The sequence below is a fragment of the Cenococcum geophilum genome, assembly GCF_001692895.1.
Source record: "Cenococcum geophilum 1.58 unplaced genomic scaffold K441scaffold_12, whole genome shotgun sequence".
In the NCBI taxonomy this organism is placed as follows: domain Eukaryota; kingdom Fungi; phylum Ascomycota; class Dothideomycetes; order Gloniales; family Gloniaceae; genus Cenococcum; species Cenococcum geophilum.
The window spans coordinates 1,657,246-1,679,898 of record NW_027137570.1 but is presented as its reverse complement, the minus strand read 5'-3'; the positions used below and the strand labels follow the sequence as shown (position 1 = coordinate 1,679,898).

The following is a 22,653-nucleotide window of genomic DNA, read 5'->3' as shown; positions in this document are numbered from 1 at the left end:
GCGAGGAGTGGAAAGCTGACATTCCGAAGAAACCAACATACGCAATGGAAGGTACATATCCCATGCATCCCGCTCAGGCGATGGGTCAATCACCGTTCTTCTATTATAACCCGGATCCAAGCCCGGAGAATCGCCAGCATGGCCATTTTTCGCCGCATCCTCACGGAGTGCCAAATCAGACCTACCAGCTGCAGAGCCAGGAGGCCTACTATCCTTCGAACATGGTGTTTAACAGGCCTTCCTCGTCGAGCTCCCAGGGATCGTATCCGTCCAGACCCGCATACGCTTCTCAGGCTCTGATAACACCGGTCGCATCCCCACAGCCGATGTACCAGAAGCCAACAATTCTAATTCAACAACACTCTCCTTATCTCCCCCCATTGGATACTGACTTTTCGGATATGCGGTTTGCTCCTGCTACGCCTCCGTTGTCATCATCGGAAAGCGCAATCAGCAGCCCTCCTTCGACTTGCGACATTTTGCCTACTCCGGTAAATGGCGCATTCTTCCAGGGTGAAGGATTAGAAGGTGTGAAGCAAGGTTGTGAAGGGGAGGTGTTCTCAGAGATTCTTGCTGGTGGCGACTGGGCCCGATCTGCCTCACCTCCGATGAGACCTGGTACGTATTTTTAGAAGTGACGAAATCGGAAATCAGGCGGATTGTGGCGTGACAGAAGTGTGATTGACACGGCTGTCATGCTTTAAATGTGGATAGAGTTTTGGTTTTGAGTGGTTCTTTTCTGACACCCAAACAGTTTTCATCCAGCCACCTTCGGCTACCTGCCCGAGCCAAGGCCCCTACCTCCTCTCTGCAGCTTCGTGCCCCTCGCTGTCTCCTTCACCTTCTCCAATCCCACTCTCGGCCTTGTCCGACACTGAGAACAACTTCTGCGACCCGCGCAATCTCACTGTCTCTTCCACCTCGTCGGCTCAATTCGCATGCCTGCCAACCTTGTGCTCAGGTGATGACGAGGAGCACAAGCTGATCCTCAGGGGTGAAGCCTTTGAGTCTAAGACGGAGAATAACGAGACTGCCACGTCGACTGGCTTCATCGAACTCACCGGATTGCCCACCTTTGAGCCACTCTTCGAACTCGACTCTGAGGACGACTTTACTGGATTGGTTCAATTCCCATCCACCGAGAACACTCACTTCAACGGCAACAAGCGACAGCGCACTGATCTACTGCCTCTTTCTCCAGAAGACGACGAACTTCTTAGTGAAGAGAGCTTCACTGATTTCGAAGACGATCTTGCAGCAGTCAACGGCCTGCCCACTCCTTGCGACACCGATTCATTCTCCGCTGACGACATGACGTCTGTCAAGGCCAACAAGAAGAAGCCGAGCAAGAAGTTCGTCAAGGACTTCGATAACAGCGAGTCGGATTCCGAATACCAAGGTAAGGCATACACATCGCGAGGCAATGGCAGCAAGTCACAGTCAGGATCTTCCAGCCAGCAGCAAACTACCACACAGGGCCAGTCCGCCACCTCTGAGAATGCGATCGCTTCCAGCTCCGATGATGGTGCTCCCCCTGCGACAGCTCCCACCAGCCGTCGTGGCCGCAAGCAATCACTGACTGAGGATCCATCTAAGACGTTTGTGTGCACTCTCTGCTCTCGCCGCTTCCGCCGTCAGGAGCACCTCAAGCGTCACTACCGATCTCTTCACACACACGAAAAGCCCTTCGAGTGTACTGACTGTGGCAAGAAGTTCTCTCGCAGTGACAACCTTTCACAACATCAACGCACACATGGAACTGGTGCTGTTGTCATGGGCGTCTTAGACGACTCGGAGCTGAGGCGACAAAAGGAGGAATCCTATGATAGCCCGGATACGAGTATGCTTGGTGCCATTCTTTATGGCGCTGCTGCTGCGGTCTCAAGTAGCAGTGGATCGGATACTTACTCCGATATGGGTCCGAGCCCATCATCGTCGGACAAGAAATTCAGGAAGAGGAAGCGGGAAGAGTAAGGGTGGACTGGAGGTTCATGTGTACCATTTTCACTTTTGTCGGATAGAAACCAACCTTTGATGGTTGCTGTCATCGGCATTCATTACGAACAGACATGAACACCATCACTCCATTTCAAGGAGTACCTTAATGTCAGGCGGTCTTCGTCTCCTTGATGTCGTTACGTTGGGCGGCAAAGGTAGACGGTTTAAATTGGCGGCCGGAATCATTGGCGTGCAGCATCCAATTTTTGAAAAAGTCTTTCGTTCTCATTCCTTTTCTTTGTATCTTTACTCTTTGTTGTGAACGTTTTGCTTGACATATTCAGGACTGGCAGTTGTGGGATTTGACATTTTTGCGACTATTTGGAACGTGGACGGCAATTGGAATGGCTTCTCGGGTGAGGAATTATGGGGTAGAATTGGTGTTTGATGGATATTTTGGGCTTGACGGTCAACATAAGCGGATTGTTTTGTTTATCTTCTTACTTTGATTGTAATATTGCTGCGGCTGAGGGGGATAGCTCTTGCTGTAAGCTGAATTCTGCGAATTCTCTCTTCTACTCTGTAATCCCCCTGTTATTTTTGCTCTTTTGCTTTAGGTTAGTGTGCTGGCACATCACCTTTCGAGATATAAAATTTTTGAAAAAGTTGCGTATGGACGTGCATAAACGTGATCGTGAGTAATGTTAATGCGTTTTTTGACCTTGCAGGAAGCCATTGGTGTTGACTTCGGTTCTTTTGAGAAACCTGTAACCTCCGTCTAAACAAACCACCTACCACTTCACAAAGACCTTCAGTGCATCACGCGGTGCACACCATTTCCATAAATTTTATAGTATATCCTGCTATGGAGCCATAGTATAGACTTCGCATAATTGAATTTCGTAGACCATTTCGCAGTGTAATGGTCTTGAAGAAAATCCGCCTACAAGTTTATAAAATCTTTTCAGCACACCACGGAAAAGTCTAAATCAGTTCATATTTCTTTTTTTACTCTTTTATTTCATCAACTACAGCGGTGGACATATAGGGCCCCTTTTTATAATAATCATTCTACAGTCATCGTGCGCTCTTTCTTGCCCACACCAGTCAGCCTACCCAGTATCCCAAATCCGCGTCTCCTGAAAACCGCCTCCAGCAAAATGCCCGGCCTGAAAGTCATCGCCCTAATCTCCGGCGGCAAGGACTCCCTCTTCTCCATCCTCCACTGCCTCGCAAACGGGCATTCCGTCGTCGCGCTCGCCAACCTCTACCCGCCCCCCTCCGCAGACTCAACAGAGCCAGAGCACGAGGCCGATGACCTCAACAGCTACATGTATCAAACGGTCGGCCACTCCCTAATCCCGCTCTACTCAGCCGCCCTCGACATCCCGCTCTACCGCCAACCGATCCTCGGCGCCGCCATCAACACAGACAAGACCTACGCTCCCCCTCCCCCCACCGCCACGACGACGACCTCGCCCGACGAGACCGAATCCCTCCTCCCGCTCCTCCAGCGCATCCTGCACGACCACCCCTCCGCCGACGCCCTCAGCACCGGCGCCATCCTCAGCACCTACCAGCGCACGCGTATCGAGTCCGTCGCCACGCGCCTCGGGCTGGTCCCGCTCTCCTACCTGTGGCACTACACCTCGCTGCCGCCGTACGCGCCCGCGGCGCTGCTGCGCGACATGGCGGCGGTGGGGCAGGACGCGCGCATCGTGAAGGTCGCGTCGGGGGGGCTGGACGCGGGGTTTTTGTGGGAGAATGTCGCGGAGGCGCGCACGGTGGGGCGGCTGGAGAGGGCGATGGCGAGGTTTGGCGGAGGCGGAGGCGCGGTGTTGGGGGAGGGGGGGGAGTTTGAGACGGTGACTGTTGGGGGGCCGGCGGTGCTGTGGCGGAAGAGGATTCAGGTTGAGGTGGTGGGGAGCGTGGTTGGGGAGGGGGGGAGCGCGGTTGTGAGGTTGGGTGGGGCGAAGGTGGTGGAGAGGGAGGAGGGGCTGGGAGGGGGGGATGGGATGGAGAGGTTGAGGAGGCCGGGGATGTGGGATGTGGAGTTTGAGGAGGTGTTGAGGGGGTTGGAAGAGGAAGAGGAGGATATCGGGCTCGGGAAGCTCTCTCTAGGGCCTTCAGAGGCCTCTGTTGGAACTACAGAACAGGAAGCCGAAGTTGCCTACGCTCCGTCCTCCAGCTTGCCAGTCTGGCAAACCGTCGAGTTAGGAAATGTCCTCTCCATCAGTAACATGGTTGCACCGGAAGCCGGTTCGACTGCTGCTCTTCAGATCTCGGCCATTATGGATCGCCTCGTCCCTCTCCTCCGCACGCACAACTGCGAGCCATCCGATATAGTCTTCAGCACGCTCCTGCTCCGCTCAATGTCCGACTTCACAGCCATAAACCCGATCTACGGCGCCGTTTTCACGAAACCAAACCCCCCAGCCAGAGTTACAGTTGCCTGTGGCCCTTCTCTCCCGGACAACGTCGAATTGATCCTTTCAGTAATTGTTGATAAGGAGAATACCAGACGAGGCCTACACGTGCAGAGTAGGTCCTACTGGGCCCCTGCCAACATCGGCCCGTACTCACAAGCCGTCGCGATACCCGTAGGCCATACCCCGCCGGATGAGCGTGGCGACGGTGTCTGGAGTAGGCCTCAGGCGGTCTATGTGGCGGGGCAGATACCGCTCGTGCCGGCTAGTATGGATATGGTGCGGGCTGAGGATGCTGGAGAGGGAGACATCAAGGATTTCAAGCTGCAGACGACGCTGGCTTTGCAGCATCTGTGGCGGATTGGGAGGGCGATGGATGTGGGGTGGTGGGCGGGTGCTGTGGCGTTTATTTCAAGGTGTGAGAGAGAGGAGGGAGAGAAGAGGGCGAGGGTTGCTATGAGGGCCTGGAGGAGGATTCATGAAGTATTGCAGAAAGAGAAGGATGACGATGGGGAGGATGAAGAGGTGGATGTTTGGGATTTGAAGCATGGATCTGCGGGAAGAATAGGCGTTTGTTTGAAGAGTGCTGAAGAGGACGGAAGACCTCGTCTGCCGGACTATGAGATGGTTGAAGGGACAGATGGAAACTCAATACCCCCCTGTTTTGTGGTACAGGTGGAAGAGCTGCCACGGGGTGCTGATATCGAGTGGACTAGTCTTGGACTTGCGAAGTCAAGAATTGAGAAACGATTGACGGTAACGGAGCCAAAGTTGCATATTACTCGGATTTTGGACGCTAATTCAAGCGTCGTCTTTGGTGGTGCTGAAAAGAACGAGCAAGTTGGACTCATCAGAAAACTAATCCGCCAAAGTCAGGAGTCACAAGAACCTGTTTGCAATCAGTACACTATATATTCATCTCAAGCGCTTCCATTGGATTTTTTCGAGGATTGGGAGGTAAAACAGCAGATAATTCCTTGTCAAAGAATATGGGACGAAAACGGAAAAGAATTAGTGGTGGCAGCTGTAGTCAGAAGCATCCCAGGCACCTTGAAGTAAATAGAACATCGTTCACTCTCATTCTTCATATCTGGTTTGATCATGCTCGTATAATCCTCCGGAACGCCTCTTCCCAGGTAGCCATCCAAACGCCGCATATGCAATCAAGAAATACCCGGCCAATCTCAGAATCGTTCCTTCATTCTCGACGCCACCGTCCGCAGATTTCCATACACTTTGCCTGGCGGCGCGCCTAGAATAAGGCTGACAATGGCTTCCCTCGCAACATGGATATTCTTGAACCCGCCTAGTATGTGAATTTTCTGATCTGCTAGCACAACTCTTGTTCTTGATGCATTCTCGATAGCAAATTTCGTCTAAAGTCTCCACATCAGCCACTAGCCTCCACGGACGTATAATTGTATGCTTACCTTCCCGTCCTTTCCTGCAATACGGCCAATAGCCCGACTTAAATGCTCTCCATTCAAAGTCTTTACGTCCTTAATCTCAAACGTCTCAATATACAAATCATCTAGCCTCAGTAGTGCAATCGCGTCATCAACATCGAAACCCAAGCTGAAGGCTTTTATAAAATCTTCCCCTTTCTGAATTGCCCCGGAGTCTGTCGTGAATTTCGAGGTCCGCAGCTCCACCATCTTCGACTTCATTCGGACTTGCAGCTTTAGGTGCTCGACAAGGGGCGGATAAATTTTCGGCCACGATAACTTTAGGGGCGTCATGCGGTGCGGTGGAATAGGCACTTTGCGTTGGTCTTTGTGGAGGGCGGCGGGACGGTTGGCAGCGGGAGGGAATTGTGGACGGCCTATTTCGTCGGTGGTCATCGCGGTATCTGGGGAGGGATCTTGAGCGGCGGAGGTAGTCTTGTCGGGAAGGGCGTTCATGTCAATTAGAGGGACTTGTTCCTCTTCTATAGACTAGTTAGGATGTGGCTCTGAACGTCCAGCGATTTTGGCTGACCTTGAGGTGCTTCAGTCATGGCTTCGTCTTCGGCCAGGGCCTCTGGATTGCGCAAGAGCGCTGTAGGTGCAGGCATTTTGAGTGAAGTCTCTATATGCTGAATTTTCAGTATAGAATAGAAAAAGTTGCTCGTTGGAGGATCGCTTCGATCATAGAGTACGCGAGTTGAATATCGATACACGAAATGGATTTCGCGAAACTTTTTGGGGACGTAGTGCAGTTGCAAACTTGCCAAGCTTTCTCTTTGCGAAAACTTCGGCAGCGTCATGAATTTAGCGCATTAAGCATCATACTGGATATAATGAGTCGAAATGTAGGGTTCACTGTCGGCGCAATCCTATGGCGCTCAGTCGCCGACCTATCTGCACTACCACGGTCACCTCCACCGAAGCTTTGCAATGCTTCGTTACTTGGACGAGCCTACTCAAGTAGAGCTCCTCTTCCGACACCAATGATACTCTCTCCACTCTCTTCCTCCCGTATCTCAACATCACCCCACTCACATATCGAAGCAAGCTTCGCAAACGTATTTCAAAGGCTGCCGACCCGCCCCCCACCCAGGCAGGGAAGCATGACGACATCCGCTGTTCTAGCATGGAGACGGAGCGTACATTGTAAAGCCTGCAAAGCTAAACGAAAAAAGAATGCTGGAGACAGAAGAAACAAAAGCTCTGTGAGCAATGGGTCAACACGCCAAAATCAACCAAGCATCTCTGCTCCTCAAGCCGAATTATCGCCCAATCCTAAACCCACTGTACCACCAGCGAAACCACCCAAATCTCCATCTCAGCCATCTGCTGCTTCCAACAAGCCTCTTCTGGAACGAATACCTCAATCTCTACCACACTTCCATCGGCCTACCAAGGCCGAACTTCTTGCAGCAGCAACTGGCTTCTGGTCGCGGCTAAAGGTCCATTTCAAATGGCTTACAATCAAGAGTGTTCGTCCTTTCAATATGGACGAGATCAGCGCATTTTTCTCTTGGATACTTGTAGGACACGTTATATGGATCATTGTGGGGACGACTACCTTCTTCTCACTTACCATTTTCTTAATTAATACTGTTTTCGCTCAAGGTACTATATACGGGAAACGTGTTCACTGTCTAGTACTAACATGATATTTAGAAACACTTGCAAAATGGATAGGAAATTATCTTACCAAATCCTCTGGAATCAACGTTGTTTTTGAATCTGCCATCGTACCTAAATGGAAGGACGGAGTAATTTCATTCAAGAGGGTATTTGTTTCTAGAAGACCAGGACAAGGACAGCCAAATGTTAGCAAAGGGTCTCAGATTTCTGCAGCTGCGGCTGCGGCAGCCATAGCACAGAAAGAGCGAGATATCGCAAATGGTGTGCAAGAGGAAGAGGATACCAATTATACGCAGTTTGATGTCTCAATTGACACAGTAAATGTGACGCTTTCATTCGCTAAATGGTTTAACGGCAAAGGACTACTTAAAGACGTCGAGGTTAAAGGCATACGCGGCGTTGTGGATAGAACTTCCATACATCCTCCTGAAGAGTATGTTGATCCGAGGAGCTACAAGCACGAACATCAACCAGGGGATTTTGAACTAGACTCTTTTAAGATGGAGGATTTATTGGTTACTGTATATCAACCCAACAATTTCCGACCGTTCTCGATCAGTATTTTTTCCTGTGACCTACCGCAGCTACGGAAACAGTGGCTTTTCTACGACTTCCTGTCCGCCAACATGATATCTGGATCCTTCGACAACTCGCTATTTACGATTCATCCTCGCCAAACTCACAATTACACCGGAGCTCGACTAAACGAGGGGGTTGAGACTGAGGATGGAACTACGTGGAAAAAACATAGCCGTATCAGGATTGATGGTCTAAACATCGACCATCTGAATCGCGGCATAGAAGGACCATTTTCATGGATTCGCGAAGGCAATGTCGACATTGTTGCAGACATTATGATACCAAACGAAAATGATGACAGCATTGCGAAAGTCATGTCAGACTTTTATGATCGTATGGAGGCTACCGTCACGTCAAACGGGCAGCGCCACGCTATTGACAACCGAGAGGCCGCGGAAAATGAAGCCACAGACCAGCTATCGGAGTTGTTCTCTCCAAAGGAGAAAGACAACAGGTTCATCATCATGGATCTCCGAGTTCAGCTCAATAACGTACGAGCCGCAGTGCCCATTTTCACGAGAGACATCTCTTATGTGAATAACGCACTTGTCAGGCCCATTGTCGCCTACATTAACTCAAGGAGAACTTTCATCCCAGTTCACTGTAGAGTCACTAAGCGCGCAAGCGAGTTCGACGGTAGTTGGACTATATACGACAGCGGGTTGCTGAACGACTTGTCTCGCGAGGTATGATAAACACTATATTGAGCTTAATTATGAGCAACGCTGACCCTGTTTAGATGTATGACGCTTTCGCACGCGATGTTCTAGATGACAATACAGCCCGCAAACGTCGGTTCAAGAAAGTAGGGATCTGGACCCTTCAACTCGCAGCTCAGGCGCTTTTTATTGGTTTGGCCGGAAATATAACATGATTCATTTAAGGGTTGTATCATAGGGTTTGGCGTTTGGAGTGATGACAATCACTGGACGGCTTCTTCGATTACGCCTGCACGCTTAATGCTCAAAACTGGGTTTGGGCTTTCTTGAGCACAGCGTCATTAAAATCCTTGTAAGATATTATGTATACGATGAATGATGATGAACACCTGAAAATCAAATCAGCTTCTTCTAGTTTTCTCCTTTTACGTTGATTATTTGTGTGATTATTGCCTGCATAATACCATACCCCTTTCTTGGCACGCTCCATGCAGAACTCTCGCGATGCTATTCATCAACGCTGTCACCACTTCTCACTTCTTCGCTGCGTCTCCCACACAGATGACTATTGCAGGCCCCTGGCGTCTACTCTCTTTTTGCATGTTTTTGCTCTTCTCTTCAGCCTTAATAACCATCTTCCTCCGTTCTCCTCCTAACGAGCCTGACTGGCCTTCTCGCCCACTGCCACACTACGCGCAGCCCCTAGCTCCAGGTTCGGCTTCCCACCCGCATCAGCATCCACAGCCAAACTTCCATTCCACCAAAGTCGCCTTCGCGACACCCTTACATCCTACCATCATCTCCAGCGATCCAGATACCAAGCAAGACAGCGACGAAGAGAGGATGGCAGAGCACTACTTCCAGTCCATTCGACTCCTAACCTACCAACTCCTCTACTCCCCCTCCACACGCTCCAACACCTCCTACAATCCCGCTCCTCACCCTCGTCCCGCCCACGCTCTCAAAGCGCAATCGGCAGCGCCTGGCCCCCGACGGCGCCATCCTGGTCGACGCCGAGCCGCTCACCCCTACCGAACCGGCTGATGACGCCGAGAAGCTCGCGGTGCTGCGGCTGTGGGCGCTGACGCAGTGGCACAAGATCTGCTTCATCGACGCGCGGGCGCTGGTGCTGGAGCCCGGGATCGAGGGCGTGTTCGTCGACCGGGCCGCCACGCTGCCGGTGCTAGCGAAGGGCGGGAACGAGGCCGGGGCCGAGCTGCCGGAAGACTATCTGTTTGCCGGACTGTCGGTGCGGAATCCAGGGCCGGAGAAGGGAGAAGTGGATAGAGAGGGACAGAGGGTCGGGGCGGATCTATTCGTGCTGAGGCCGGATAAGGTGGCGTTTCGGTATTTTCAGGATTTGCTGAGGATGTCGGAGAGGTTTATGGAGGGAGGGGTGTGTATTTGGTAAGTTGCTAAATTATGCGTTTAGGAGATGGCGGGATGCCGTGGCGTGGCTGGAGTAAAGAGGTGGAGCTGGGGTTGGGGAAGGGGTCAAGGTTGAGGGGTGGAAGGTTGAGGGGTGGGAGGTTAGTGTGGCGCTTGGGGGGAAGGGGGTTCAGGGTGGTGGGCACGTAGAGCTGGGAGGTTTGGTGGGAGAGGGGATGTGCGAGAGGAAGTTGGGTGCGCTATGGAGAGAGGGGAGGGCGGAGATGGAGGGAGGAAGTTAATCTATCCCTATACTATTTATATGTAGAGTTAAAAAAGTATATTTTTAATAAAGCCCGGTATTACTAATAATATTAATAATAAAGCTATTATATAGCTAGATTATATATATATATATATTTATTATATAAATAAGTGTTTTTAATATATATATCGTTTATTAATTATATATTAAATATATTATATTAAATTAAAATATAATTAAAATATATATATTTATATTATAAGAATATGAAATACTTTATTATAGGTAAAATTAGGTATAAAAATATAATTAAGCTTATTATTATATTTAATAAAATAATTAAAATAATTTAATATGTATAAAAAGTAAGCTTCTTTATTTCACATTATAACCAATAATATTTTTTAACTTTTATTTTATAGATGCTTTTATTTGTTATATAATAAGCTATATTAAATTTTTTATATTAATTGCTATTATAGTAATTAAGTAAACAATTAGACGGTAAGCCTGCATCAGGAAATGGACGCACCCCGTTTGGGTAATCCGCGTCTTGCTTACGACTTTCGCGCTATACCCCAACTGGCAATCTTCCTCAACGACCACCATAAAAGGCCCTCCTTTTGCCGTCTTTTATCCTCTATCCTTCTTACCTTTTTCTCTCTACTCTATCCATTTTCCCCCTTACTCTTCTTCCGCCCGTCCCAGCCGCCCCCTCCTAGCCGCCCCCTCCCCAATCATCTATTGTAAGGCTTTTTTTTTTTAAAACTCTGCCGCAGTATATGTACTATCCCTAACTCTACTTCCGTTAATCTACTCCTCCCTATTGTCTTATTTCTATATATACTATACTATCTACTTCTAGGTACCCTAAGCCGCTGCTAGAGAAGCCGCTTCTAGACTTATCCCCATAAGTAGTTTATAGATACCTCTTCTTCTCTCTTATATACTCTTCCTATCCTTCTCTTATTAACTTTTACTTTCTCCTCTTAGGCGAGTTATGGCTACGGTTAAAGTGGTAATACCTCCTACTAGTCGTATAGTTAATGCTAGCCTATGCGTTTAGGAACTTATTCTCCACCTTAGGGTTACTAATAGTATTTACTGCGCACTACCTAATATATATTTTAGCTGAAGAATATATAGCGCTTATGCTATTATCTTAGCTCTAATTACCTTATATTATACTCTCTAACTTTAGCCCTTTAGTAGAATATGCTAGCTAATCCGCGCTCTATTATCCGTGTCCTACTAAGGCTAAATCCCTTAGTAATAACGCGGTAAGTTACTAGTATAAGGTATTAATTTCGTTCTTATAACCTTTATATTGCTATTATAGCCCCTATAGGATGCTCTGCCTTATATAAAGTATTTAGCGTAGTTATAATATTGTAATATAACCAGTAGGGAGCTAGTACCTAGAAGTTAGCTAATAATAGCTTAGTAATAGCGTTAGGCGCGCTATAAGATATAAATAAAGCCCTTTAATCTAACCGTCTAACTAGCATAGGGCAATACCGGTAAGAATTAGTTATTAATGCGTTATCTAATATAGCCTTATCTTATATAAGGGGTTGGCTAATAATTAAAGAATTGGCTAATAATTGGCGGTTTCGTTTAAAGTAATATAGATCCTTAATTAGCTAAAAGATGCGGATGGTAGGTTATAATGTAGATAGGTATATTAAGATACAGAGAACGGTTTAGAGGGTTTCTTATAATATTTACTGGCCAATTACTTAGGGAGCTATATATACTCTTATTACGATAGAGCCTCCACAGCACCTATAAGTACGATATATAATTGTCTTAGAGACGCTAAGGGCAATAGGACTTTAAGCTAGTCCTTACTCCCCCTAATACAGGCAGCTTACTTATACTGCCCCCTATAACTAAGCTTATGCGCTAGGATATGGCATTTATATAGGTTCCTTATAATCCTACCTTAGGCGGCGTTATTGGCAGCGGTATATAAAGTGGTACTTCTTAGCTCGGAGAGGTAGCTATATATTTTAATATCTAAACTAGCTCCTATCCTTATAACCAGAGAAGCTAGTAAATCTCGGTACTAAAATAGCCTCCTCTTTTAGCACTCTTTTATTTACCCCTTTACTTCCTCCTATAAAATATGTTCCTTATATTCCTCTAATACTTAAGCCTAAGACGAAATTTAAGGCTAAGCCTAAGGTAAAGCCTAAAATAACAGAACCTAATCTTGGTAAAGCTGGCTTCCCTGAATATAATAGAGAGTGGGCTAATATTAATAACTTCTTAGCCAATCTACCAGACTTTAAAGTGTTGCATTCTCTAGATCTAAAACTACTAGCTCTAGTAAGAGCTATTAATCCTTTAGGTTTGCTATATTAAGGTATTATCTACATCTTAAACGGTATAAGATAATAGATATCGGCTAATATATACGTGTAGACGGCGAAGGTAGTCTTGGCCCTATTCCTCTGTAGATACTATAGAGTTACTAGCCTAGCTAGGAAGGGGCTGACTAGGCTATAGGCGTTAAGGAGATAAACTTGGCTATAAATAGGTTATTTAATAAAAGCAGTCTAGGTAGGTATATTAATGGTATTACAGCTCTTATTTACTAATTAATAATAGAATTTCCTTTATTTCTAGAGGACGATATAGCTAGAGTAAGCTATAGTATAGGGGATATTTAATCTGGTGGCGGGTTGCTAGAATATTAGAATAATGGTCTAAACGCAGCTAGCATACGCGCCCCCTCTGTAAAGAATACCGGAGGCGTATATAATAGTAAGTAATCTTCCTATAGACTTATAGAGTTCCTATTTTAATATATTTAAAGATAGTCTACTAAAGCGGGACGAACCTCTCTATAAGGATCTAGGTATAATGAGTTAGTTATCTATAATATATAAGCGGAAGCGCACTTTATCCGCCAATACGGCTATCTCCTCTATAGAAGTGCTAGACTTAACCTTAGAACCGGCTATAGAAGATTCTTATTTAGTAAAGCAGCGAAGGTTGGCCTAGCTATAGGCAGAGAGCCTTATATCTAGTCCTATATATATACTAAAGTTAATACCGCCGCCGGGCTGCGGTAGCCTAATTTTGCCTCTTAGAACTAGTAATAATTTAAATACTAGTAACCTAGACGGTGGCAATAAAGATAATAACGCTAATATCCTAAACTTACCTTAAAGCAATATCCTTAATTTAGTAAATAGTAGGGATAGTAAATACTAAGGGCACGGGCTAGATATGGGGCCGCTAGAGCCCTTAAGACAATTAGTCTCTCTATATAGATAAATAGAGGGCGATTAATATGTTAGTGAGGATATATATATAGGTAAAGATAAAAGCAATAGCAGTAATAGTGAGGTTAGGGAGAGCGGTAAGGACAACCCTAATAGCGGCTAGGAGGTGTCCCGTAGGGCTAGTGTAGTAACTTTATAGCAATATAAACGTAGCAATCGTCTATTTTAGGATAAGTGGCGCGGTCTAATAGGAATAAGTCTTAAATGGCTTAATGGGAGCATAAGGCCTATAAGAACATTGCGATATTTAAAGTTATTACTAGTACGCTGCCACTCTAGATCTAAAGCAGATATTATAACTTAGTCTACCTCCCTTTAAACATCCTCTCTAGGAGTGAAGGTAGTATATAACTATACCGTTAACTATAGATAGAGCGACTATGTGGACTATTAGCTAACCAATATTACCCTTTACTAGGTGCTAGAATGCACAATATTAGTAATAGCGATTGTCCATTAAAATAAAATAATATTAAAGTTATCTTTAAAACTGTTAATAATTATACGCGACTTGCTTAGTAATGTAGGGCAACTTATCTATATAACGTAGTTAACGTCGGATTTATAGCTATTAGTAGGCTATTAGTATAATAATGCGGTAAACGTATACGCCAGTCTAAGCTTAACGTAGTAAAGTAGTAACTATGCCGCTAGTAAAACTGGTACGCGTAGTCCGTACAGTAAAGGTGCTAATAATAATACTGTTAGTCTAGATAACGACAAGGACGATAATAATAGAAATAATAATTTTAGGAATAGCAGCTAAAGCTTAGGCAGCGAAAGCTTAGGCGGTAGTAATTCTAATACTAGCGCTACCGCTAATAATAGGCGGCTCTATAAAGAGTATAGGCGCGTATAAGTCCGAACACGTTAGCCGTAGCTAGAGTCGGATAATTGGCGCTTACTTGCGTATAAGAATAAGATAGGTATAAAGTAGAATAATATATTTAGTCGCTTTCTAAATTAGACACTAGGTGTAGTATAGGCGCACTAGCATATATTATAAGGGAAGTAATTTATTAAGGCCGCTATAATATCCTTAGGATCTCCTAAACCGTTCTTATAGAGTAAGGTTTATTATAACTATAGCACTTTATCCTATTTACTGCTAGATTTCCTTACTATTTTGTTTATAGAATTATATATATTATACTAACATTAAAAAATAATTCTAATCTCCCTAAAGGAGTTAGTTTCTAAAATTTCTTCTTCTCTTTATTATCTAATTTTATCTAGAGCGGCGAAGTTTTATAATATTATAGAAAATTTAGAAACCTAGCCTGCAATCTTCTTAATATACTTATCCTATTCTTTTTATATATAGCTAGTTAGAACGGAGTATAGGAAGTTAAAATAATTAAAAGTATTTAGATTAGAAATAATAGCCTTAATGCTAATTAGACACCAGCTTTGCTTAATAAAAGTTCCCCTCCCGCTCTAGAAACACTAAAGAAAAGCCTAGGCTTAGAAGACTATCTACTATTACGCATAAATTTATATAAGGTTACTACCCTAGTTAATACCTCTAATTAGACCTATTAGGGATCCTAGGCTAAGCCGATAATATATATAAGTAAGCTAAGGTTAACCTATAGCTTACGCCTATAGCTTATAGTATATATAACTAGTATTTCTTATAACCTTAAGGCTAAGCCCTATATGGTTTAGAATAGTAAGAACACCTAGCCTAACGCTATTAAGCTTAAAGAATACTATAGGCTGTTTAGTATACTACTTTAAGTTTTAAGGTAGCGTTAACAGAGCCTTAGTAAAGCCTCCTATCCTTTAACTGTATAAACACGAAGCTAAAGCCTAGAGCTACCTCCGCCGCCGCCTTTAAGCATCTCTAATAACGCGTTTAATCTACGACTTCTTAAGGCGCGATGTTACAGTACGTGCGGACTGTTAAGGTACGATGTACGAGGTGACTGTATATGATTGACAAACGGGTGGTGAAGTAGTCCGTGACAAGCGAAGTTGGGATGCTGTCTGCGAGGCGCAGTGGCCTAGGTGCCAGCAGCTTCTTAGTTATAACGTTATACTTTCTTACGATAGACTCTGCGTTGGCAAATGCTATTACAGTACTACTGGAGTCCACTAGGCTTACTATATTAATATAAACTTAGGGGTATGGGTTACGTAATAAGGAGAGTTAGGTTTAAACAAGGATTAATTTCTTATTACTATTTACTAATCTAAAATTAAGTGGTAGTTTACTAATAGAAAGGACTGATTAATCTAGTAACAGGGACCTAATCTTCTCGTCTTCCTCCTTATATAGTTTAAACCCTTAGGCGCGACTTAGTTTAAGGGTCTGCCTTTTAACAACTGGGGTATAGGGCTGTCTTAGCGGGGCGGTCCAGTGTCCGTCTGGCTAGTGGTGTCTATCTCTATTTTAGTCGGGGTATAGGAAAATAATACCTCGCCAACAACGTGGCCGTATTCGTATTCGCTAGCGCGAAGTCGCCAATACTAGGCGTTATTAACGGGTTGGGCTCCTATATAGGGCATGGTTTAGAGTAACTAAGCCATAGGGTTAAAGGGGGGGGGGTCGTCCGCCGCGGCTATAATAGGCTCTGCGGTCGCCGCGTCTATAATGGACTCTACGGTCGCCGCATCCGCGGTTATTTATTCGCGTTGTTTAATAGGGTGGTATTAGGACTAGGTTTGCTATCTTGGCGGGGTTATAGGCATCCTTCCAGTGGCTGGGCAGGCTATAGGTAAGGCACAGTCTATTATTAACGCGGCGCTTGCGCTCCGTGTCTAAGATTTTATTAAGGTCTATAGGTTCTTTAGTTACTACTAGGGTTAGGGTTAATATAGGGGCAGGGGCTTAGGTAGGTAGGCGGTGGTTAGTGTTCTTCTTAAGGTTGGCTTGGTATATATAGTTCGCGAGGTTCTTAGCGAATATATCCATCTGCTTGCTCTAACCTATATAGTCGCTATTATTAATTTTATAGGCTAGTCCAAGTACCAGCTCTTCTATCTTTGGAGAGATAAACTTTTAAAGTAGGTCTACCTTCTATTCGTCTGTCTTTTTAGCGCAGACTATTAACTTATTAAGCTCTCCCTTTTAGGACTAGTAATTACGCTTACCTTAGGGGAAATGGTTAAGCTTATTCTTTACAACCTAGGTTATATTAAGGACCTTATAGTGGGCAGTAAGGTCTTTAAGCATATCTTCCTTGGTAGGCTATTTTCACGTAAATGTGTTATTTGGGTTCTTGTGTATAAGCTCTAGGCCCTACTTAATAAACTTATAGGCCTTATCCTTTAGCATGTCCGAGATATAAAGAATCTAGGACTAAACTGTGTTAAAGTAATCCTAGTCCCGGTCGAAGACTCCCTTAATCTTAATATGCTAGGTCTTAAAATTAGCTTATTATTTTAGCGGGGTGCCTTTTCCGCTAAATATTGGTAGGTCTTTAGATCTCCGTTTTTTCTGCTAGGTTACTACTGTTGTTATAGGGGTTAATTGTTTTAGAATGGTAATAGTCTCTGCCTAGGAGTTAATAGTTCCTATCTAGAAAGCGATAAGGGCACTAAGGTTTTCATTAGCTTTTTTATTGGCGGTGTTTATATTATATATACACTGTAGTCCTACTTTAATATTATTAAGGAACTCATTAGTATAGTTAATAAGGGTAAGGTAAGCTTTGCTAGGCTTAAAGGTCTTAGGGTATAGTAGGGAGCGGCAGATTATCCACGCGATATTGGGGTATATCTCTATAAATAGGTCTGCGAAAATGTCGCGGGGGTTCTAGGTTTTGGCCATTTTAGCGTCGTTGGTGTCGCCCATTTAGGCGCTAGGTAAAAACTAAGGATTGTTTTAGGACTGTGCTGGGGACGTATTGGTTTTAGCAGAGGCGTGCGTAGGTCGCGATTGCTCTGGGGCGGAGGTTAATTGGCTAGGGTACGGGGAATTAGTGATTGCGATGGGGCGCAAATTAAAGATACCACAAACTGTCACAGTGCTGCAATAAAGTAGACTAAATAACTACGTTGTGGTATAAAGAGGGGAAGAAGGTGGAAAGGGGGTATTATATATAAATAGTAGGGCCGGCCGCCAAGTCGCTAGTGGTGGGCCAGCCAACAGTAGGGAACAGTACGAGATAGTATGAAACAGTATGCGTCAGGTCAGTGCCGTGACACGCGACTTATAGTAGACCGCATTAGCTATAATAAACTACTTATAGCATTTAATAGACTATATTATCTCCTAACTATATCCGTCTTATCTTTAAGCTTGCTACCGTTTACCCTATTCTATAATCGCGCCTCCCCATCGTGGACTAATATGCCTTACTACCTTCCTTAAGCCACTTCGCCGCCATAACTATATTCCCTGACACGGTTTTAGTAATAATATCCCTCTCTTAACCCTTTTATAGAAGAATTATACCTCTAGTAATAAATAGCTGCTTATATAAGCTATATAAGTTATATTAACTTAGGACCGCCTCTACTCCTCTACCACGTAACTAAAAGATAACCGCTATTAGATTCCTAACTAGGTTTAATATAATAAACTACCTTAGCTCCGGACTTACGAGCATAGTATACCTAAACTCCTCCTTTAACACTATCGTTAAATATCCTCACTAAGTAGAAGAAGAGCCTACTATTAAAGTTAAGAGATAGATCTATAAGCGGTTCTAGCAATATAGCGGGCATAAAGGTCTGCTAAAGTTTTATAGTACCTTTAAATCTAGTATCTAGCTAGAATATATAAGTAAGAATAGACTCCGCCAATATATTTAAACCTATGAGATTTATACTAAGCAACGCCTTTAATAGGCTTAATAAGTCACTAGTGCGCTTGCCTTTATTTATTTAATAAATGTTATTTATATAGATCTAATATGCGGTAATATTTCCTTAGACAACAGCCTACGCGCAAAGCTCCTTAACTTTAGTAGCTCCTTATTAGATAGCTTTAAGCCATCCATTATAGTAACTGCGAGCTATAAATATCTTAGAGCCGACCTAAAATTAACTTAGGCAGACCTGTTTGCCCTTAGCTCTACTCTATATAAAATCTAAATAGGTAAACCTCTATACTTTAAGCTCAGGCTTAAAGAGATAGAAATCACTAATTTATTTAAATAATTTAAGTTTTCTAAGACAAAAAGTCTAGGACTAATAGGCAATATTATTATAAGGTGCTAGTAAGGCAGGTTTATAAATGCAGATAATATTTTTAAAGGTATACTACTTGTTAATCTCCCTTAACTATTATATACTAACGCCGTTTAGCTATTAACTTCTATAGTAAAACCTATCCCTTCGCTCCTCCCCTCCTTAAGACAACTATTATAGTTTTAGTTCTTAGCTTACTTATATTCCTTACCTATAGATTAATAAGGTAATAATAAATTAGGAGGATGGGGCTATATAATAAGCGCAAAGCGGGCATTTTCTAGGCTTCTTAGAACTGCTAAAGGTAATCATTTATCCATTTACCCCTTTAGCCAGTGTGGGATTATTATAAGGGCTGGTCGCCGCACTGCTATCCTAGCAGTAATTATATAATCGTTTAAAAAAGGTATAGTTCTGCTTACAATCAGAATATAAGTAGGGGTTGTCAACATAGGTATATATTTTACTTAAGTTAAGGTGCGTCTCTATACTTAGGGACGGACGTTAAATAAGCTAAGTTAGCCATCTTATACCTAAGAGCATTAGCTATAATAATACGCCCCTAGCTAGCTCTTAACGCTAATAACACGGAGCGCCTATATTGGTTAGCTAGGATATAGCATATATTAAGTGTCCGCAGGTCGCTAGATTTTAAAGATGTGATTACTATATATATTAGTAGCTGCTTAGAAAACCCCGCTAGTTAACGTATATTAATAGCGCGTTTTTAAACGAGGGCAGGAGGGCATAGTTAGATTTTATTAATTGTATAATAAGCTAGTGCGTTAAATTAAGCCGCTCTAAGTGCACTTTATGGTCCTGTTAACCCTTCTCCTATAAGTACACTTAGCTTATTACCCGCGCGCCACTAATAAGGCTATTACTAACTTCCTATAGCTATTAGGGCTATAGTAGGTACTAGGATTATAGGAATCTCTAAAAGGCAAAACTAAAAGCTACCCTATATTAACCAATTCCGTAAGGCTTAGCTAGACGCCAGTCCTACTAGTAATAAAATTTTATAGACGCTTAGAGTGCTAGGGGAGTGCTCTTAAAGCTGGCGGGATATAATTACTCTATTAGTTATAAGTCTCTACTATTATTACGGCATACCTAGCAATAATGCCCCTTTAAATAAATTGAACAAAAGTTATATTACATATTTAGCTATAATAGGGGGAGATAATTTATTAACCACCGCTATGCTATTACTAAGTCACATTTAAGAGCTTTTTAAGGCCTATAGTATATCCAAATTCTATATCTTAATATCTCCATCCTTTCTATAATATTTTCTCGGTAAATATCTCTTATTAAGTCTTACTTAAATAAGGTTAAGTAGCATCTCCTTTAAATATTAAACTTTCTCTAGATCGTTATAAGCGTTATGGTAATTAATAAGGTTTTAAAAAGCCTTATCTTCTTTATCATCCGTCATTAACCTATTGTCTTTAAAATAAGAGTAAATAATATCGCGTTATCTCTTAAATTCCTTCTTCTAGTCATCGCTAATTTCACTCTATTTTAGCGTTAGAGCTAGATTAGCTGTAATATATAAAGCTATAAAAACTTATATATAAAGGCTAGCAATCGTTCTATATATTATATACGGAACATATTACTAAGGATATAATTTTATAGATATTAGAAATGCTAGGGGAGTGTTCTTAAAGCTAAGCGTATAACTATCTTTAATTAACTATATGCCGTATCCTTAACCTTAACTCAGATAAACTAAAAGACTAAAAATATTAAAGAGTAAAGAGATTTATGTAAAAGTATACGTAGGTCTAAAATCGGAGGCTTTAAATAACCTAGAAAACGAGAATAGAACGCTAATTACCTATAAAAAAATTTATTAATAGGATATTATAGGTATAAAGGCGTTTGGATAGCTGAGCTAGTAAGTACTAGAGTGCTAGATTATACTAATATCCTCCTAACTTTAAGCTAAGTAATAGGCTTAAAGTATGGGGCTATATACTAGGGCCTAGTTCCGGTCCTAGTTATATATAGAAGCTAGTATAACTTATCTTTAGTTAACCGTATTTTAATAGATATAAGAAGATAGTGTGCGGGCTATTATATTTATAGTATTTGTCTAAAAAGTATGTCTTTATATAGGAATAAAAGGCAAAAATCTTATTATAAACTTGCTTTAACCGATATTTAGGAGTAGAATAAGGGGACTAGACTAGACTGGACTAGGATAGATAGGAATAGGGTAGGATATAGCCTATTCCGACCTAACCCCCTTTTAGCTAAAAGAGATCCTTTAATTTAAGCCTATTGCCAATACACCTAATATTAGAGATATTTAATAAATGGTGCACTAGATAAGGCTAAGGCTTTTACTTTCTACCTTTACTCTCCTGAAAATACCTAATTAGTTACCTATTTACGCTACCTACTTTTACGCAGAACTTATTTATTGCCTTATACTTCTTAATATACTACTTTATTAGTATTATAATGTTTTTTACTTACGTTCTATAAATATTTCTCTACTTAGATAGCACTACTACTGTTCCCCCTATTAGAAGTACCTTATTATTTAAATACTCCTCTACTTTATTCCGTTCCAAGTCACTATTAGTATTCTTATTTAGTTCTATCTAGTAGACTAGAAACTTTAATCACTCTAGATCCCCTTCCAGCCGATAGGTTAGTTGTTAGCATTTTTGCTATAAACTATACTAAGTTTTTAGGTTCGTACTGCCACCCTACTAAAGAAAACCACTAAAAAGAATTAAATTTCAGCCTTATAGCGGCTATGTAGACGGCTTATAGAGGCCAGCCGGCCAATCTTTTACCTTATACCCGCCTCAGCTAGTGTAATTATTATTTTATCCTAAGCTAGCGGCACCTTGCTATCCTAGCTAAAATTGTACCGCTAGTTAAGATGTGCCTTAATAGCACTAGGAGGTTTCCTAATATATACGCTTTTTATTTCGGTTCCAATCTTTCTAATTTATAAGGTACTATGCCTATAAGAGCTGGAAAAGCCCTTCTGTATTAAAGTAATACAATTTCCTAAAAGGATAAACTTATAGGGAGCCTTATATACTATAATTATTAGGATTATCGCAGCGGTAGCAAGTATAATTCTCCTATTAGTAGATAGCGTATACTTATTTCTTTTAGTAAGTAAGTCTCTTAGCTTTTTAAGATATCCCACTAATCTAAGTAGAGATAGTGTTGAACGGACAATCAGGAATAAGAACTCTGTTTTATTAAAGAGGGCTCTAGAAGCTCTCTTATATATATTAGGTAGGTCCCAAATACAATAACGACGACGTCGTTATATAGTAGGTCATAGTTAAGAGAAATAGGTAATAAGACGTTTGATAAGATATATAAGCTTAAGATATAAGACAACTGAGATATAGTTCGTATAGACGATCTAGGTCATTAGACAGTATTACGATGGTAGTAAGGAACTTTGATTTAGGTTAATATACCCCCCTAGCTGCACAGAGCCTTCTAGGCTGCTGTAGAAAATACTAAAAAGTTACGATAGTAATTTGGTGTTGAGTTAAAGGAAATCCTCTATATATTTACTTTGCCTAAATATTATTTAAATCAAATTAAATTAGATCCTTAATATTAACAAGGTTTAATTACTAAACGAACGTCTTATGCTTTTGATAAGGTAGAGCCTTTATTAGGCCGTCTACTGTTATGTCTGTAGTAGGCACCTATTTAATATTAATGCTTCCTTTATAAACTTCCTGGCGGAGCTAGTGGTAATAAATATTGACGTGTTAAAGCTTAGTATTGAGCTTTGCGTTGCTTTTAGTAAGTAGTTAAATTGTCTATAGGTTATTATAATATATTATTTGCTTCTTATTAGGGTTAAATCCGATTTTTTTAAAGAATTGCTACCACTAAATTGACTCGGTAGCTGCATGTGAT

General features: G+C 42.6%; 6 protein-coding genes across 6 annotated transcripts; 5 read left to right on the top strand and 1 right to left on the bottom strand.

Annotated features, from left to right (window-relative positions):
* Positions 1 to 44: 44 nt before the first annotated feature.
* On the top strand, positions 45 to 1,974 carry K441DRAFT_550393 (uncharacterized protein; the record flags this gene model as incomplete). The annotated part of the gene is made up of 2 exons (XM_067643055.1): positions 45 to 618; positions 755 to 1,974. 2 exons carry the CDS (start codon positions 45 to 47, stop codon positions 1,972 to 1,974), a joined length of 1,794 nt encoding a protein of 597 aa, XP_067506228.1.
* Positions 1,975 to 2,997: 1,023 nt separating this feature from the next.
* On the top strand, positions 2,998 to 5,423 carry K441DRAFT_607068 (adenine nucleotide alpha hydrolases-like protein; the record flags this gene model as incomplete). Its single annotated transcript, XM_067645428.1, has 1 exon — positions 2,998 to 5,423. Exon 1 carries the CDS (start codon positions 3,099 to 3,101, stop codon positions 5,421 to 5,423), a length of 2,325 nt encoding a protein of 774 aa, XP_067506227.1. The 5' UTR covers positions 2,998 to 3,098.
* A 125-nt stretch (positions 5,424 to 5,548) lies between these two features.
* On the bottom strand, positions 5,549 to 6,417 carry K441DRAFT_551094 (eukaryotic type KH-domain (KH-domain type I); the record flags this gene model as incomplete). Its single annotated transcript, XM_067643079.1, has 3 exons — positions 5,549 to 5,740; positions 5,795 to 6,291; positions 6,342 to 6,417. The coding sequence occupies 3 exons, from the start codon at positions 6,415 to 6,417 to the stop codon at positions 5,549 to 5,551; spliced, it is 765 nt and encodes a 254-aa protein (XP_067506226.1).
* Positions 6,418 to 6,632: 215 nt separating this feature from the next.
* On the top strand, positions 6,633 to 9,055 carry K441DRAFT_632302 (uncharacterized protein). Its single transcript, XM_067646341.1, has 3 exons — positions 6,633 to 7,417; positions 7,469 to 8,700; positions 8,754 to 9,055. The coding sequence occupies exons 1-3, from the start codon at positions 6,643 to 6,645 to the stop codon at positions 8,886 to 8,888; spliced, it is 2,142 nt and encodes a 713-aa protein (XP_067506225.1). The 5' UTR covers positions 6,633 to 6,642; the 3' UTR covers positions 8,889 to 9,055.
* A 179-nt stretch (positions 9,056 to 9,234) lies between these two features.
* Positions 9,235 to 9,717, top strand: K441DRAFT_694778 (uncharacterized protein; the record flags this gene model as incomplete). The annotated part of the gene is made up of 1 exon (XM_067652750.1): positions 9,235 to 9,717. One exon carries the CDS (start codon positions 9,235 to 9,237, stop codon positions 9,715 to 9,717), a length of 483 nt encoding a protein of 160 aa, XP_067506224.1.
* An 8,688-nt stretch (positions 9,718 to 18,405) lies between these two features.
* Positions 18,406 to 18,600, top strand: K441DRAFT_550691 (uncharacterized protein; the record flags this gene model as incomplete). Its single annotated transcript, XM_067643059.1, has 1 exon — positions 18,406 to 18,600. A coding segment is annotated over one exon (195 nt), but the record flags the coding sequence as incomplete, so codon positions are not given.
* Positions 18,601 to 22,653: the final 4,053 nt, after the last annotated feature.